The sequence below is a fragment of the Nyctereutes procyonoides genome, unplaced genomic scaffold, assembly GCF_905146905.1.
Source record: "Nyctereutes procyonoides isolate TBG_1078 unplaced genomic scaffold, NYPRO_anot_genome, whole genome shotgun sequence".
In the NCBI taxonomy this organism is placed as follows: Eukaryota; Metazoa; Chordata; class Mammalia; order Carnivora; family Canidae; genus Nyctereutes; species Nyctereutes procyonoides.
This window is the reverse complement of record NW_026575043.1, coordinates 19,712,627-19,732,251: the sequence shown is the minus strand read 5'-3', so window position 1 is coordinate 19,732,251 and position 19,625 is coordinate 19,712,627. Positions and strand designations below refer to the sequence as shown.

At 42.3% G+C, this 19,625-nt stretch overlaps 1 protein-coding gene across 2 annotated transcripts in view; it reads left to right on the top strand.

Annotated features, from left to right (window-relative positions):
* The first annotated feature begins 4,844 nt into the window (after positions 1-4,844).
* Positions 4,845-19,625, top strand: part of LY86 (lymphocyte antigen 86) — a 72,867-nt gene continuing 58,086 nt past the window's right edge. For both annotated transcript variants that reach the window (XM_055321881.1, XM_055321880.1), the window contains exon 1: positions 4,845-4,988. In XM_055321881.1, the coding sequence (XP_055177856.1) occupies positions 4,859-4,988 (130 nt within the window). In that variant the 5' untranslated portion in view covers positions 4,845-4,858. The remainder of the gene's footprint in view (positions 4,989-19,625) is intronic.

The window sequence follows — 19,625 nt, the reverse complement described above, 5'->3', positions numbered from 1 at the left end:
TCTTAAAGATTATTATTAAAGTTACTGCTGAGGAAGCTTACTAATTTAGGGAACAGAAAGATCTCCATGATAACTTCTCCAGAAGAATTTTAGGTGCATCTAGCAGCCAGTGCCAGGAGAGAGAAGTCAAGAAAATCTCCAGGGATCTGATACAAAGATAGGCACATTATTTTATTCCTATTACCACCTGCCAGTTCAGCAAAATGTACTCTCAAAGAATTTGGCTTAAATGTAATGAGTGTAAATCCTATAATGATCAGCAGAAAGTTCTAGAACCAGTCACAGTTGGAGGTACATATTGAAACCTGAGCCTAGGGGTCAAGCTGTAGCAGCAAATCAGGACTTCTCTTCATACTAGGTAAAAGAACTCCATCCCTCACCACATATCTGATTTCCTCTCTAATGCTTTTCCTTTGGCTTATTAACGTCACTTCCATCTTAGTAGAATGAAATCTTGAGTGTATTCTCAATTTAAGGACAGTTTTAGCTACAAGCTCTTCATTTATCTCATGCTGTAGAGAATTTAGGGGCAAGGTGCATCAGCCCTTTCAGACTAGACTTGACCTTTGTGGATCTTGGACCAATTTCTTCTGCCTTAAGCAGACATTACAATTTGTTGACCTTTCATTATTGGAAATTGATCAGACTGACCTAGAGAGCCCATCTTTTCCTGCGCCCAATGTACATGTTCCTCAGACAAGCAAAAATCATTTCTGTTTGTACTTTGTCATAGAACTTAAAAACCCATTTAAGAACCAAATGCTTTGTATATTATGTCCTCAGAATAGTTAAATAGTAATAATGATAATACATGGGACAATACCAAGGAAACTAGTGAGGGAAGGGGCAGTATTTCAGATAGGTTTACTACACTTTGTCTGTGGGAACAAACAGTTATTGAAAAGCCTTGATAAGCTGCCTCATTTGTCTGGGGCAAATTAAACAAAAACAAAAAAAAAAACAAGAAAAACACAAGGCTTAATGTATATATATGTAATAGCTGGAAATACTTCAGAAAACTCAATCCATTTTTTTATGTTGAAATCCAAGCGATTTTTCAAGAAGCAAAGTCTCTTTTATTAAACAATAGTACTATATTGTCTCCTTCCACTAGAAAGCAAGCTCACTGATAATAGAGACTGTGTTTGCTACATTCCCAGATCTTAGAACTGTATCTGGGATGCTGGTGTGCTTAATAAATGTTTGCTGAATAAATGAGTGAATGAATCTGAAGCAAGTAGACAAATAGATGAATTTTCCTCTGCTTTCCATAGAAAGCAGGCTGTCTCTATACTTTTCTACCATACACAAAATGCATGAAAATAAAAATCCAATGGGGTTTCATGGGGAATCTCATACTTTCCCTGGGATGAGTCTTCCAGAAGTCCGGGAGACTGTGGAAGACTACCAAAGTTCAGTTGGCTGGAATCAACTCTTCAGCTTTTATGTAGCCCACATAATGATGGGTATGAAAATAGTGAGAGAGTAAGACCTCAGCAGGCAGCTCAGGAGGCTGCTAAGTGGTGTTACACAGGAAGTAGCTTCCCGACTTCTACACACAAGCCATTTCTAGTCTTCGCTCAATCTGGAAGACAAAAGCAAGAAGAGATGAAACCTGACTCGTCCTGCTATAGTGTGGCAGAAACACGGATACAGGCCACAAAGAAGAGGAGCAAAGTGGCAGTGCAATACAATGGGGAATTGTTGCCTAATGGAATGGATATTGGAGGGTCACTGAAGGAGAGCAACCATAGTTGAATACAAGTGTTGATGAAGACACATTTGCCATTGGAGGCAGTGCCACATTATCAGTGCTCAATGGTAAAGGACAGGTAGGGCTCTCTGCCATCTGCTGGCACTTGAAATGTAGACAGAATAGCCCGGGAGCCCTTTCTGTGTACTGTGGAAGTGCAGTGCCCACCCCAAGATTGAATCACTATTCCCGTGTCCTCAGAGTCTTAACTTTTACTCTTCAAATCCCTGCTTAACCATTAAGGGTTTTCTTCGGAAGACCACTTACAGTGATAGCCATCCTAATAATAACATTTTACCTTTCAAGAAAAGAAAAGCATCATCCCTAAGTAAGCCTCTATGAAAAAAAGGAGCTGGAAACACAGAGGAAGAGGATTATTTATTTATTTTTTTTAATTTTTTTTATTTATTTATTTATGATAGTCACACAGAGAGAGAGAGAGGCAGAGACACAGGCAGAGGGAGAAGCAGGCTCCATGCACCAGGAGCCCGACGTGGGATTCAATCCTGGGTCTCCAGGATCGCGCCCTGGGCCAAAGGCAGGCGCCAAACTGCTGCGCCACCCAGGGATCCCCCAAGAGGATTATTTAAAAATAAAAAAAAAGTATAGCTTCTTTAGCTACAATTGATAAGGTGTTGGAAGTCAGTATGAAAGCCTGACAGTATATTTGGTTACCATTTACACATATAAAACCATATTTTACATAACTATCATAAACAGGTTCTAATTTCATTTAATAGTTAGGAAATAAGATATTGTTAACAAGCTCTTTTGTGGTCTTTATAAAGCTTCTAGTTAAAGAATTCCTCATGACATTTTGGATTGCTTGAACTTGGTGAGACAGAGCTGTTGATTTCAGGAAAAGCATTTGATTTCAGGAAAAGCATTTCCTGAAGAGTAGAGTAAGTGGCTCACTCTATGTTGGGTGTAGACTATGTGTTATACAAAATATTGTCTTCCATTTAGCACAAGATTATTTTGATAAGAACTAAGATGATTTTAAAAACAAGGCAAAATTGTATACTCTACAACAGACTAAATCTTATAATCTGGAGTAGCAGCGGTTCTCAGATTATGGCCCCTGGACCAGAAATACTGGCATCACCTTGTTAGAAATGCAGGTTTTCAGGCCTCACCCCAGACTTCCTAAATCTGCAATCTAGAAACCCTGGGGAGGTGTTAACATGCCCCCCAGGTGATGCCCGCTCAGGTCTAGCCTCCACTACTGTAACATTACCATGCCTCAAGAGCCTCGCAGTAATCAATTTGAATATTTCCAAACACCAATACAATTTCTGAATTATGCTTCTTTTCACTGCTAGGTCCTTTTATTCACAATTTAGAGCCAGGTCCTCAGATGCTATGGTTTCCCTGTTGGCAGCCACTCACAACTCTCTGCCAAAATATCTGCTCCCTGCTCTGGGGTCCTCCTGGGTCCTTCCACTGGTATGTTGGTCATGCTGTGCTCTGCAGGGGTGGAAGGGTTTATTCTCAATTACTCTGTTCATTCACTGTTCAGAGCTCTTGACACCTTCTGGGGCACCCAAAGGTCCCTAGAGACAGCTTCCATGTTCCTATCCTAGAATTACCAGTAGGCTTATTAAAATCCAGAGCCAGATCAGGGAAATAAAAATCTAAACCACAATGAAATACCTTATGCCTGTTTCACTTATAAGTGAAATTTAAGAAACAAAAGAGATGAACACAGGGGAAGGGCCTGGGCCCCACTCCAAAGTTTTTGATTCAGTTGGTCTTGTATATAGCCCAAGAACTTGCATTTCTAACAAGCCCCTAGGTGAAGTTGATGCTGTTGTCTGGGGACCACATTTTGGGAATCAGTTGAAGGCCAACATCACTGAACTTATTTGTAGGGGAGTAAAAAAAAAAAAAATCAATCAACCTAGACCTGCCCCTTCCCCCAAATGACCACTCTGTGATGTTTGCTAAGAAATCCTAAGTATTCATCACTTAAGTCAGTTTATTTGCTTTCACTGGTAATTAAGTTCCACTTACTCCAAAAATGTTCTGAGGTAATGAAAGTTACCTCTCAGCAGAAACAGTCAATTTACCCAGTGAGCTCAGAGAAATGCTTTTCCTCCCAGGGGAAATAGTGTTGCTATTCTGTTGTTCCTCCAATCTGCTGCCCTTGGCCCTGACTCTGATTCTCTTAAGCTAAGGTGAAGTGGGGTGGAGGTGGGGAACCAGGGCTGAGAAATTTTGTTTTGTCATGATGCAGGTGACAGAGGTAATGGAATAGGGGGACAGATTCTTAGCTTTGAAAAGCAAGTGGGATGTTAATTAACAATCCTGCCAATGACTAATACAATTAACCCCACACACACATATATACCATCTTAAAAGGGAGTCCCTCACTTCCCCATCCTTCCCCACCCCTTCCACCAAGCCAAGGCAGAAATAGAACACAGCTCTCCTCTCAGGGACATTCTCTCCACCTCAGCTCCAGAGGCCACGTCTGCTGCTCCCAGAACAAGCTCTGTTCTCACAGCTGCACAATTCACTGCTGAAACCCTATTCCTGAGAGTGAAGCTGGAGCCAGACACAAGAATATGCCAATAGGGCAAAAGCCTCATTCCAGATCCCAAATGTTATTCTGTAGCCCTCAAAATGGCAACTGCTGTCTCCTGGCCCCAGCCAGGTCCCTGGTCCACAGCCCACATCAGGAGCCTACAGAGACATGGGGAGCTGCTGATGAAAACCACAGGGTGGCCTATGGTGTTTTGCTTTCCTGAGTTCACGACTCCACCTGGGTGTGGGGGCTCTAAGGAGGCTGTTTGGAGGAGGCCCACGCCATAAGGTCTTGCATCACTTACTGGTTCCTCCCTGTGAAAACAGAAAGTTAACATCAAGCCTGCCCTAGACATAGGCTGTCCTCACCCTACAGATGCAAGGGTCAAAGGTCCTGGGGGAACAATATTCAAATGTTTCTGCTAACTGCCTTTTGCATCTCACAGTGGTTCCTCAGGAGCATAAAATTCAAGAAGTGAAACTGAACATTCACCCCTGTAGCCAGAGGAGAGGAGGAGCCCCGAAGGCCCGTTGTATCGTGCCCATTACTTTTCTGTCAGTCACACACTAGGCCTGGCCATGGAGGGTTTCACGGTGGCCCTCCTCATCTGGACTCTGATTTCTCCCACCAGCAGCAGCAACAGCAAAGCCTGGCCCACACACACGGTCTGCCGGGAAGGGAACTTGGAAGTGTTCTACCAGAGTTGTGGTAAGGTCTTTCAAAATGTGGTCATTTGTGTTTATGGGGAAATGAAGGCCACGGATGGGGGCTGAAACGTTTAGTTGGGGTGAGGAACCGGTGAGAGGACCAGGAGCCAAACACTTTCTCCACTTGCAGTGGGTCTGCAAGGCCATTGAGAGCCCTCAGGAGAAGGAGAAGGAGAGGTACAGGGTGGAGAGTGAGAAGGAGCCTGAAGAGAGCCATAAAGAGGACACGAAAAAGGCATTGAGTCTAAATGGAGCAATTCACTAATACTGCAGTCAGAAAGCCCCCAAAATGACCAGGGAATCTACCAAATCATGACACTTCGTTAGCTCCCAATTAAGGAAAGGTGCTTCCAAAAGTCACCACCTCCCTAAACTGTACACCTGGGCTGCCTTTCCGGGTTACTGAGTTTGCAAATTGAGCGAAAAGTTCATGTATGTCAGGAGAGAAGCTTCCTGTCCTTCCTATGACACTCTTAGGGCGACATTGCTCTTTAATTCAGCACTTACTTTGTGGCTGTCAATGCCAGGGTTGTTTCTAGGGCCAGACATAACCAAAGGGCATAAGCCACGTTATAACCCCAGTGGGCCCAACATCTTTACAACAAACAGTGCGATTAATGAACAGAATGCAGGCAACTTCTATAGTCAGTGTCTGAACCAGCACTTTAGGGTATATATTAGTCTACAAGGGCTGTTAGAGCAGAGTACCACAGACTGGGAACAAAGATATTTATTTTTTTCACAGTTCTAGAGGCTAGAAGTCCATGATCAAGGTGTCGGCAGAGTTGGTGTCTCCTGAGGCCTCTCTCCTTGGCTTGTAGATAGCTGTCTTCTCCCTATGTCCTCACGTGGTCTGTCCTCTGTACCTGGCTGTGTCCTGATCTCTTCTTGTAAACACACCAGTCCTATTGGATTAGGGCGCACCCATAGGACTTCATTTAACCTTAATGACTTCTTTAAAGACCCTATCTTCAAATAAAATCATATTCTAAGGTACTAAGAGTTAGGACTTCAATATATTAATTTGGTTATGGCAAGGGGGGGGGCAGTGGTTTGCACACTTCAGTCCACCACAACGAGGGCCTGCATGGGGAAAAATGGGCTCAGCTTCAGGATCATATCTTGAATGAAGATTAGAGGAATGGCCTCATGGAGAAACATGCCAGTGTGAAATGTGACATTCTGGAGATAGGCAGGAAGCAAAATGCACTTTGGATTGAAGAAGTTGGAAAAGTGATGCCCTTTAAGTATTTAAATTGGCTGCAAGATAAACTGGAGAGCAGTGGAGATATTGCACTTGAGCAGATAGATGACCTTGCAGCTGCCACCCAAGGAGTTGCCTTGGAGAGGCTGGGATGGTCAGGCTGGTCCAGGGCCATTTGTCCAACTTGATTTTACTCTTTTAAAAAGAAGGAACACTGAACATTGAAATGCACAAAAACTTTTTTTTCCTAATGTAAAAGAGAATGAATGGCTAGATGCTGTAGATATTGATCTCATTATTCTTGCTCTTCCCATGGGGATGGGATGCTTTCTGCTGGCATCTATGCATTGTAGGTGCAGGATGAGAAGCAAAAGTTGAGATGAATGGACTGCTCAGGATTTGTTTTTCCAATTCATCCTCCCATAAAAGGTTGCCATGGCTGGTCCCTCCCCCAGACCAGCCTGCAGCCTGCAGCCAAGCCTGGCACAGTCTTTCAAGTTGCTGCCAAGAAAGGCAAGAGAAGCGGATGCATCAGGAGAAGAACAAAAGCATATCACTGCCTCTGGGGCTAGCTCCCTGCTCTGGGTAGCTGCTCCATGGAGTCAACAAATGTCTGCACAAGCTCTGCTCTGGGCACTCAGAGAAAAAGGATAGAGGAGACACAGTTCTCATCGAAGAGTAGTGGGAAGATCAGACAATTGAACAAGGTAAATACTCTGTGAAGGGCTGAAATAGAGCCACATGTCATGCACCAGTGCTCATGGTGGTTGGAAAGGGTGAGGTTGGGGTCTTAACCTACCAAGGGAAGGGTCATAAGGTTGACCTCAACCTCAAAGAAGATAAAAATGGTGGGACACCTGGGTGGCTCAGTGGTTGAGTGTCTGACTTTGGCTCAGGGTGTGATCCCAGGGTACTAAGATCAAGTCCCAGTCGGGCTCCCTGCAAGGAGAATGCTTCTCCCTCTGCCTCTCTCTCTTCTCTGTCTCTCATAAATAAATAAATAAATAAATAAATAAATAAATAAATAAATAAATAAATAATCTTTAAAAAAGAATGATAGAAATGGTAATTATAACACCTTATGCTATGTCCATGGAAGGTTTATATATGCCAGGTGCCATACTAAGTACTTCCTATGCATTATTACTTTATGGATGTCTAAATGGGAGTTAGAGATATCAGGCGACTCTTCTGAGGTCACACAGGTAATAGTAGCAGAATTATATCCTGGGAGTGCAAAGAAGATATGGAGTAAATATCTGTGGAATTGAAATGACTTGATCACAAGGCCCAGCTGACTCCAGAGCCTGTGCTTTAATCTGCTGCTATCTGGAGTTTTGTCAGAAGGCAGGTGGATAGAGGTAAGGAGTGGGGAAGACACCACCAGCACAGAGAATGGGACACACGAGCCTACATAGGGTTCAGGGCGCTGCCGAAAGGCTAGAACACAAGAAATGGATGAGAGATGAGGCAGGGAATGTGAGGAGAGCTCAGGGTGATGGTGAACTTATGTGTCCCTTTGGGCCATAGGATGCTCAGTTAGCTGGTTAGACACTTTCTGGGTGTGACAGTGAGGGTGTTTCTAGAGATTATATTGAATTCAGTGGCCTGAGTAAAAGCAGGTCACCCTCCCCAGTGTGGGTGGTCACCATCCAGTCTGTTGAGGGCCTGAACAGAACAAAAAGGTGGTGGACAAAAGGATTCACTCTCTCAGCCTGACTGTAAGCATGGACTTTGACCTCCTGCTTAGAGTACTCTAGGCCATCTGGCTCTCTCATATCCTCAGACTGTACCACCAGCCTTCCTGGGTCTCCAGTTTGCAAATGGCAGATCATAGGGCTTCTCAGCCTTCATAATCATGTGAGTCAATATTTATGATAAATCTTTTTTTATTATATATATATTTTTTTCTAACATATGTATTTCCATTGGTTCTGTTTTTCTGGAGAACCCTAATTAATACAGTAAGAAACAAGGTTAGGCTGCATGCCTTTGGCAATGAGGAGATTGCATGCGAAGAGATTATCTCAGGGAATGGGTGGAAGCATGGGTATTAGATTGAAAGCTGTTCGAGACCATAGCCAGGGTTTGTAGCCTATAAAATCAATAATCCAGGAAAGAAATGATGGCAGGCCAAACTAGCATCATACCAACAGTCTCAACATCAGAAAGAATCTTTGGTTTTACCTTGGGGTTGGCAGAAAAGAAAGCAGTGGGTGGGTCCTTCTCCAAAGGTGAGTCCTGTCTCATCTTTTGAGAGCCATTGAGTGATCAGGGACTGAATGGTCCTCCCCAGATTGAGGTAGTCCTCCCTGTAGCTGGTAGATTCACAGCAGGTCAGCTCCCCCTCAACCTCCAAGGCTTTCTCATTGATAACATAGAACAAAGGCCATGTGTTGAGACCCTCTATCCGACCCTGGTGTTCGGATTTACTTAGTGCATGTCAGGGACTTCTAGAATCCCAACACGCGCCCAGATATGGGGGCATCATCTGACAAAAATAAAGGATCTGCTGTGTCCTGGGTTTAGTGCTTCATTTTTTCCTTCCTGTGTTGTTTTATAATTTAATGGGAAGGGGAGCTCTTAGACCAGACACTGTTCTAAATAAAACAAAAATCCTGGAGGAGAAAGAAAGAAAGAAAGAAAGAAAGAAAGAAAGAAAGAAAGAAAGAAAGAAACTCACAAGCAGTTGCTGGGCTCTGAATATGGACCAGGAAGTGAGCACAATTTTCTGAAAAAAGCAGAAGTCCTGCTCTGTCCAACTGTTAGTGCTACAGTAAAGAAAAGAGTAACAGTCTTTACAAAAGCAGAAGGGGGAACAAAAGCAGCCTGGGGCCTTTCTTTTGTTAAATCGTAGAACAATTCCCAGGGCTAGCAAAAGCCCAGAGACCTCAACCCTTCACATGACACAAATGTCCAACTTTATATGCTGCCTCTATCACACCAGCTCACAGGGTGGATTACAAAGGTCCACAGGATTGGAGGAGGGAGGAGGTAGTAGGAAAGCAGGGTGAATGGAGGGAGGGGAATAATAAATCCAGGAGAGATCAGGACACGTACAACAGAAGAGCCAGTGTGAGAAATAAGATCTGGGGGTCTGAGGTCAACAAACCTCATTCCAGCCCTTGGACAATATTCTCTGTCTCCTACCCTTGATTGCAAAGTGGGCATATGAGTTTCCTATGGATGCACTAATGGCTACCACTTGATGGCTTAAAATGACACATGTGTATTCTTTTAATGTTCTGGAGGTCAGACATCTAAAGTCAACTTCACTTAGTGAAGGGCCATGCTCCCTTGGGAACTCTAGGAGAGAATCTCTCTTCTAGCTTTCTCCAGCTTCTACAGCTGCATTGCTCGGCTCGTGGCCCCTTCCTTCATCTTCAAGGCCAGCAGCGTAGCATCTTGCTTCAACATCTTGTTATCACGTTGGTTTCTTCTGTGTCTACTCTCCTTCTGCCTCCCTCTGATGAGGACACTAAGATTAGGATAATCTCCCCATCTCAAGATCCTTAACTTGATCCCATCTGCAAATTCCCTCTTGCTATAAAAGGTGACATTTGCAGGTTCTGGGGATCAGGATATGAATATCTTTGTGAGCCATTATTCAGCTCACTATAATAGGAATAATAATTTTACCTACCTCCCAGCACTAAGTAAAAAGGACTGTATGAAAAGTATTTAGTACATACTTAGTATATAAATCTTTACTGCTGAGGACTTGCAAGGTGTTTTCTAGTCAATAGAGATATATTTGACTATGAGCTTCCTTGAAGCCAAATCAAACAAGGAAATTACATTGCTTGCAAAATAAAATCAATTTTTCGGATATCTAGTCTTTCTTAATATTGGGATGAGCCTTGAAAGGAATTTCTCCCTGGAGGGATGTGACTCCCATCCATAGTTTATCATGGAAACAAGGAGCAAGGTTTCACCACCAAAATGCAGCTCAAGGTCAGTTTTGCAAAGGGCTGCAACAAAAACTTCTATGAATGGAGCACTTGCAGGTCTGGATAGCTCAAGGGAAAGTTACATTGCCTATAGGACTGAATGAGTCACATGTACTCCAGGCAGCCATCCATGAATAATGTTGTTACCATTTGCTGTTTTGTTTTGTTTTCTTTTTTTTTTTTTTGATAAGGATTAGAAAGCAGAGATCTAGGTTATATTTTTGACAAGAGCCTTGTGTGAACCTCACTGTTGTCATTTAACATACTTTGATATGTTTCACATGCTTTGACCATCAACCAGGAGTAGAAGAGGGACATAAAAAATAAAAGACCAATGCCACATGCCTAAATGACTTCATGTCTCCCTTTTGATATCTCTGATATTGTCAATCTGCCCTTACCAGTGGAGTAGTCTAGGACAGGCATTGGCAAATGAAGCCCACAGGCCAAATCCCAAATGCGGCCTCGTTTTATATGGCCCATGAGCTAAGAATGGTTTTTACAGTTAGATGGCTAGAAGATTCAAAAGAAAAATTATATTTGTGACATGTAAAAATTACAGGAAATGCAGATTTCTGTATTCTATGAAGTTTTACTGGAACAAGGCCACACTCATTTGTTTCTGTATTGTTTATGGCTTTTCCCATAATTAATTCAATAGTGATTATATGGCCACAGATCCTGAAATACTAACTATTTGGCTCTTTATAAAAAAAGGTTCCTGCTTCCCTGGTCAAGGTTTAGGATAGAATCTCTCAAGCTTTTCACTGGATCAGAGCAGCCAGTTCTGTGTCTTTTGGATGATTCTAGCTATAGACAGGTTGTAATCTTGACACCAAAACTGTCATGAGTACAGGAATTTGTAAGATATCTTTGAGAGCATCATCATTTCCATAATAATCTCCTGCTTCTGCATAACATTTTATAATTTATAATGTCCCTCTGTTTATAAGGCCTCATTCAATAGTCCTATGAGGTGTGTAGAATGTTTATCTCCATGTTCCAGATGTGGAAACTGAAGCACATGCATATTAACTATCTTATCCAGTAACATACCTGAGCCATGATACAGCCCTAAGTGTCTGACTCCATGCCCAGTGACCGAAAACTACATTGTGGAATTCCAGTATGGAGCAACCCAAGCCATCTGTTCCCAGAAACATAGGGTAGGGATAGGGAGAAGAAACAGCTCAAAAACTAAGACTTTGGGTGAAGAAGTGAAAATGCTACACTAGCAAAAGAAACGGGAAGAGGAGGAAGGGAAGAAAGAAGGAATGAAGGAGGAAGAGGAGGAGAAGGCAGAAAGAGATTTGCCTTCTGGTTCAAGGATTGTTCCATCTTCCCACACCCCAGCCTCCTCTCTCTGCATGCATTCAGAGCTGGGCCAGTTTGGTGCCTCCCAAATATCCATCAGGGACCTGTAACCATAGAAGAGAAGGAACACTCACATCTACTTTTTCAGCCATGCGTGCCAAGTTCACCTGGCTGTGAGGTGAACAACAAAGTGAACTGGAAATGACATCTATCAATTTTTTTTAAAAAGCAAATGAAAGGTCATTCTCTTACCAGCGTATTTTTCACCTGGATCCCTCCTGTGCAATTAGCTTACTTATTTTATAGGGAAACCCTATTTCCCCCACATTTGATAGCAATTTTTAGTGTGGAGAAGTTGGTGAGTGGGGAGGGGAGGGCTCCGGAGGGCTGGAGCCCTATATCTCCAACAATAAGTTGAGGGCTTTGGGTGGTTCCAAGAGACCAGGGTCAGCCACCTGGGAGGTTTCAGGGTCAGGGGACCATGGCATCTGGTCACCATGCTTCACACTTAATCAATACTGGCTCTTCTCTCTTTGACAGCAATCAGTCTTGTCCATATCTCTCTGAATAGGTTTTGCATGTGTGCTGAAGTTGGCAGCAGGACAGGCACTTTATCTGACCTCCAAAAAAATCTTTAATTACAAAGTCAAAATCAGGTCACATGCATCTGAATAATCCATCAAGATAGTCAAACAAGACAACTAATCAGACTTTAAAAATGCAAAGCAATGCTGGCAACAACTCCTCCAAAATAAAGCGTAAGCTGCAAATGAACTGGCTGCAGAGCAAAGCATGTTGATAAAATGTTCGTAGAAAAGTTATTTTGAAACTGCCCTTGGAGGAAAGGGAGGGAAGGGAGGGGGAACTGCTTTCCTCAAAGCCTAATAATTCTGAAATAAATGGAGCATAAAACAATACAAAAGAAGAAACATTATTAAAAAAATAATAATAGTAATGGAAAATATCACCCGCCACATAGTCATTTAACAGTACTTTAAAATATTGTACACAGAAAGCAATTTCTCTCTTAGTTTATTTTCCTGGATTCATGGGAATATAAATACTGTGTAATTAGAGAAAAGTAGACAAATAGGCAGGGAGACAAGAATGCCATTTCAAAGGGATAAACGGGCCCGCAAGATTAAACAGTTAGCTGTTAGAGACATAGCGAGGTCTTTTTGCTCATACTTAAAGACAGAAAGTTGATTTTAAAAATATATATTTGTAAAAATATATATTTAATATATATCATATATAAAATATATAAAACATTTTAAATAAATATATATATATGAGTGTCAAAATTGAGACACAGATATTTAAACATGCGAACAGAAAAAAGTTGAAAGTGGACAGCAGCTAGAAGAGTGCTTGTAGGTGTGCTCCTGCCACCAAGCCCCTGAGCTCCCCCCACTGCTGTGAGGTTGTTCTCGCCAGACCTCCCAAGGTGTACTAATTCTCCAAGTACTTTAAAGAGATGCTGAGTCCCTTAGTGAATAGGGACCAATAGAAGGGAAAAAGGCCAAGAGCCTGTAAGTCTTGGAGGCTCTTCTGTGTGGGCAGGAAGTGCCTTCCTGGGGGGTGTTCATTGTTCTTTCCACCTTCAAGCAAAATCATGAGAAGCAGCTTTGCCCACGTTTTGGAGTGGAATCTTTGAAGAGGTAGAGGTAGGGGAAGACTGTCATCCAGCTCTGCAGCTATTTTTGTGCAAACTTCAACACAGACAATATACTCCCAAAGTCCCCACAGTGTGGGGTCCCGGGCAAGGCTTCAGACTCTGGATGGCAGAAGAGGGAGCACAGGGGACCAAAGCAGCTTGTTTGCTCTGGACCAAGGAAGATGAAGGTGAAAGACTCCCTCCCCCCCTTTTCCAGCCCCAAACGGTACAGCTGGAGAACCCGGCAGAGGCCAGCAGGAATCAAGCTCCTGGTGATGAAGGAGCACCCAGCTGGCAAAGCCCTCTGCAACGCAGGTAAAAGCAAGCTAGAAGGCACAACACAGGAGCAGCGCTGGTCACACATGCTGGGGGATCGAGAGGCAGGTGCTCCCTTCCATAACTCAAACAACAGGGCTGGCATTTTAATGGAAAGAGAAGGGTGACCCACACAGGAACTGTGTGTGGTGTGAGTTGGTGTTCGTTCTTTATGGGATGTTTTGTAAAGTAATACTCCGGGCCCCTGATCCAGTAGCTTTGTTCTGGAACCCTAGAGGAGCCAAGTGAGCATTGGAAGAGGTGGCCTGGGGTCCACCAGAAACAGCGCTTTGATCATCCATCTGGGTGCAGCCGATGGATGACTCATGTGCAGTGGACAATGTGCAAGTCGCATCTGCCAGCTTCCTCGTGAGATCCAAGAAGGCATCATTGTGTGTCCCTTCTTGAAATTCTGTACCACTTCCCTCCGTGGCTCTCTGCCTTCAGGACAGAAGTGTGTGGTAACCAGTCCAATGGCTAGCAGGAGAAAGAAAAGATCCTCAGCCCAGAAAATGCTGCTGCGAAGCACAATTTACAGTCGAAGAAGCGCTGCCAATGGGCTCCTTATTTGAAGCCTGACATGTCCCCTTATGGCCAGGTGGGCACTGAGCCAGCCCCAGTGAGAAATCCAGAACAGAATGATTAGCGTTCCCTCTGCTTATTAGCCACTAGAATCTTTCCCCATAGCTGCGATCTTTCCTATTCAAGGGTCCTCCATATACCTTAGTGCTCAATTTAATCTTCCTATACCATATTATAAAATCCCTTTGAGCCATTAAATACTATTTATACAATTAAGTCAAAATTTTGTAAATTAAACAAATTAATTTTATTGCAGACATACATACATTGGTCACACTTTTATTAATCGAATTATCTTGAGCATATAACCTAAAACAGATTTCCTTAAATGCTTTAAAATCTGCAAAAGCAGGCAAAGCAGACACGAATTATCACAATGATTATTCTACTGACTATCCTTTTTTCTTAAACTACAGTATCTTTCAGAACATTGGTAACATGGGTTTACATTTATGTCTTTAACATGGTTACATTGCTGTTTACTCTTTCCTGCATTCTTTTATCTTCCTGGGGTTATAGTCATACTTAATACATCTATTTTCCTAGGTGTCTAGGATGCCCCAGACCAAAGATATCACCTCAGACTAGCCAAGGACACAGGTTCCAAGTTACCAATCCATTGATTCTGGGATTGATGTCTGGTCAGCAAGCCCTCTTTACTTAAACTTGACCTACTACATCCTTAAGCCCCTTCCTTGCACAAAGTTCCCTGTATCCTGGTGCATTTCCCTCAAATGATGTGTGTTTTCCAGGGTCATTGGAATGTTCTCCCTGTCCTAGCATTACTATACATTAATCTAGTCTGTCAGCATTGCAGGAAACTTACACCACCCATGTTAATGTCAAATATATAATTAGAGGGGTTGTTTAGAGGAAATGATGGATTTGGTTTGCACAGTTGAGACTCATCTGCACAATGTTTAGCTGACTCACCAGCTTAGAACATAGCACTGAATTGTCCTTCTACTTGTATCTTCTGTGCTGATTTTGTATCTGGTGCTGATTTGATTGTCGTCCAGCTTTCTATCCAAATTTTATATGAGGCCCCTTGAGCTCATCAGTCCTTCTGTTTCATTTTTTTTTTTCTGGTTCAGTCACAACTCCTGATCCTTACTCTTACCTACTTCCAAAGGTAGAGAAAAGTGCATTGTTTTCTCTAGTTTATCCATATGGGTGGAAACACTGAATCTCCAAAGAACTAAGAATGAGGCTACGTGCTCATCTAGTGCTTGGGATGTGACCCGACTTCCTTCCTGCCATTGTTAGCGCTGCAGCTCCCAGACATGCTTGCTAAGTAATTCTCAAAGACAGAGTCATGAGAGACAAGGTCTTCAAGTGCTCAAAACAACACTCACTGTCTTTCTGCCTCTTCATGGAAACCATCTAGTATTGCTAATTGCGTTTTCCCAACCAGCAGAGAGCAAGTCCTCCCACCCTACCCCCTCCTCAAGGACAAACATGACAGGCCACAGTAGCACTTCCTTGCTGTTTACAGTTCTGTGGCCAGGGTAGCTAATCACAGTTTAAACTAGTGGGACAGCTACAAATAGAAGAGAGGGACATACAGGGTGAGGTTCCTGGAGTGGCTCTACTCCTCTGTGAGGCCAAGGATCAGTTTCTAAGAGTCTGCCTTATGGCATCTACTGTGGTCATGGATGTCATGTGACCATCTATCTCTCCACAAGCCTGGCATTTGCAGGCACAAAGAGAGAGCTCAGCACTTTGCCACTCTTTGTCCACAGGCTCAGGGTAGACTGGGGACCTCTTACAGATTTGGGAAATATCCTGGCCAGACAGAACCCCAGGGCTTCAGTGCAACTGTCTCTTTGTTCGGAATAACTTGAACTAGAGAGGCAATGCATCCTAACCATGGCCACAGAGCTTCATGGCCACTGAACCCAACAGGACCTCCCAGGTCAGCTCTGCTTTCTCTTGCAACATAAAGACCATGATGGGTGAACTCACCCAATTTCAAGTCAAAGATATCACATACAGCAAGATCAGACCTCCCTTTCCTCCTTTCCTATAGATTCCTACCTATATCCCCAAAGTGCAAAAGATTCTCTTCCTATGCAGCCCTTCTCTTAATGCAATTTTTCCACACCCTTTCTTACCCGGGATCCTATAAGACAAGAGACCTATGACCTATGATGGCTCACTTATAATACTAAGACCAATAGCTCCATAAATGTACTCTGGTTGCAGATCCTACATAGAAATGACATGGTTTTATGAAACAGTGAAAGCAAGAGAATGTTTAAAATAGGGCTGCCTTGTTCTGCGGTACGAACCTCATAAGGAATCTAACAACAGTTAGTAAACGAATAACGGGACGGGGTGACATCTGATTAAACTATTATAGATGACTTGGGCCCCCAAAGCCCTAAACCCTGATGCCAGCTTCCTGCTTCTTCCAAGTCTTTACCCATATATAGAAAAACTTGCTAAGTGCAGCTGACTTCAGCCATCAGGCAAATGCCTAACTGCCCAAATCCTTCTGCCCCCATTCCACTGAAGTCAGCTGGTTTGGGTCTGAATCATGAGTAAAGGCTATTCCAAAAGAGATGTCCTAGGAGCCTTCACTTCCCCCAGAGAGTCTCATTTCTAGCCTCTACTACCTCCACTGAGCTGTTTGGGATCCAAGTAGTAAGGAGAGTAGGCAGGAAGATAATTTTTCCAGGGTGAACAATAGCTTTTCTGCCTCACACTTGGCTTTGTTTTTAACTAAAGTAAAGAGCGGTTCTTATGAGTGTGTTCATTGAAAAAGAAAAGAAGAAGAAGAAGAAGAAGAAGAAGAAGAAGAAGAAGAAGAAGAAAAGAAAGAAAAGAGAAAAGAAAGAAAAGAAAGAAAGAAAGAAAGAAAAAAAGAAAAGAAAGAAAGAAAGAAAGAAAGAAAGAAAGAAAGAAAGAAAGAAAGAGGAAGGAGGAGGACGAGGAGGAGGGAGAGGGAGAGGGAAGGGGAGGGGAGGAGGAAAGACTTGAAGAAAACTTGTCAATGGTTCTTAGTTTATTTGAACCAGCAGTTGAACAAAGCACAGGCTTGCTAGCGAGTATCAAATGCTCTGTTTTTTTAATGCATAACTGGTCTTGCAAGAAAATGTGGGAAGTCTCCAGGAATGAAAACAAAGAGAAAGCCCAAATGCAGAGGAAAACCAGCACTGAAGCTATGTCCGCCCTCAGAAAATTTGTCCGTCTCCAGGAACCAGAACTCAGGCTTCCGTGGCTGTGTGGGCGTCTGGCAGCATAGTCCTGTGCTGTACAAGATGGGAAATTGACCCCTCCACGAAGCTTGGTCCTTCAAAAAGTTATATCCACAATTTTAAAAAGTGAGTAAGAAGAATTTCAGGAAAAAGCAGAAGACAAGAAAACTTATCTAACTTACCTGGCCTCTGGAGAAATAATTTTTCCCTGAGAATTAGTAGCTGCAGACCAGAGAGCCTATAGGTTTCGAACCAAAATATATATTATCTTCATGACCCAGGAAACTCTAAGCCTAGAAATTAAATTATAGACTTTTTTTGAACAAACAAAATCTAGAGTTTGCCCCCAAAACAGTCTCAGTAAAGAACCTTTCCAAGGGATACTTCAGAAGGAAATAAAATGATATCTCAGAAGTTAAGTTCGGACATGCAAGATGGAATGGCAAGCAAAGAATTAGTAAATTTGAATAAGCAATGAATGTAAAGATGATGATCATGTCCAATTTGCAAAGGGAATGTATTTGTTTTCCACTGTTGCATAACAAATTACTCTAACACTTAGTGGCTTCAAACAACAAACATTACTAGCTCATGGGTTTTCTCTGCAGGGGTTCAAGTGTGGCTTAGTTGGGTGTCCCTGACATAGGGGTCTCTTGAAAGGCTGAACAAGGTGTTGGTCTGGGCTGCAGCCACCTCAAGGAAGATCTGCTCCTTAACTCCTACGAGTATGCGGCTAGAGTCAGGTCCCAGAAAGGTCACTCCACGCTCACTCACATGGCTGTTAGCAGGATTCAGGTCCACAGTAGCTGTTGGCTGGAAGCTTCGGTTCTTTGGGATGCTCGGAACATGGTGTCAAGCTCCCAAAGAGCAAAGACTCCAAGCAATAGAATAAGAGAGGACAAGAAAGGTGGTTTTTTGTTCTGTTTTTTTTTTGGGGGGGGGTTGTTGGGTGTATTTTTTTTTTTTTGTAGCCTAATTTCAGAAGCAACATCCCAACACATTTGCCATACTCTACTGCTGAGAAGCAAGTTGTTGAGTCTCAGGGGAAAGCTTCACATAATGGCGTGAATTAGGAGCAGAGACCACTGGAGGTGGCATTGGAGGCTGCCTACCACAAAACAATAATTCAGCACATACTCCAGGATAATAATAGCACAGGAAGGAAGGAGCTGGGGATGGGGCAGAAAGCATTCTAATGTCCTTGTCCTCGAATTTCTCAGGGAGAAGATTAAAATCATGTTTACTTTTGCAAAATGAAAAAGTTCTGTTGTCATCTGGTTATACAACAGTGTGAATAGACTTAACATAACTGAACTGTATGCTTCAAAAAGATTAATATAATAAATCTAAAGCCATGTGCTTTTTTTAACCACAATAATGAATGAATGAATGAATGAATGAATGCTAAGAGAAAAAGTAAAAAGAAAAAAAGGTAATGTTTCATTTTAAGCTTTATTAAGTAAAATTTTCATGTTAGAAATTCAAAGGTCACTATTTAAAAACCAAGCAATATAGTATATCACTTCCAAATTAGGAAAAGGAAAAAAAAACATTTAAATACTTGAATCAATTCGAAGGAATGTTGGGAAGAAGGGGGAAAAGGATCATAGAAAGATCAGGGCATTAAGGAAAGAAAACCCAAATATAAATGAGAAATAATTATAAATGCATCAAAGACTCTATTTTATATGAATTGACTAAGGTAAACAGATTTTTTTTAAAAAAAAAAAAGGAATACTAGTCTCAACTTTAAAAATCAGCTTCTCTCTCAGAGCACCTGGATGGCTCAGTCGGTTAAATGTCTGACTCTTGATCTCAGCTCAGGTCTGGATCTCAGGGTTCTGAGTTCAAGCTCCATGTTGGACTCCATGCTGGGCATGGAGGCTACTTAAAATAAATGAATAAAACATGAACCTAAAACATACCTTAAAATATAGACCCACAGCGAACATCACATTTAATGGTGAAACACTGAAAACATTTCCTTTAAAACCAAGGAGACAAGCAAGCCTACCATCCCCACTTCTATTCAGCACTGCACTGAAGGCCCCAACCAGCAGCATCAGACAAGAAAAATAAAATATTTAAGGGCCTAAAAGGAAAAAACAAAAATGTTATTATATGCATACAATAGGACTGGCCATGCAGAAAAACCTAATCTAAAATTATTGGAATTAATAAACGAGTTGCCCGAATGATTTCTTTGGGGACCAATGCATGACATTATTCCAGAGGATAGCTAGCATGTGTAGCTTTGGTTAATTCATTTTCACAGCTGCAGAGTATATAATTATTTGTATAGGCTACAGTTGTATCCATTCTCCTTTTGATTAATATTTTGGTTGCTTCCAATTTTTTATAATTACAAGCTGTTGGCAGCACCTATTATTTATTTCTCTTTGTGTCAGCTTAGGAC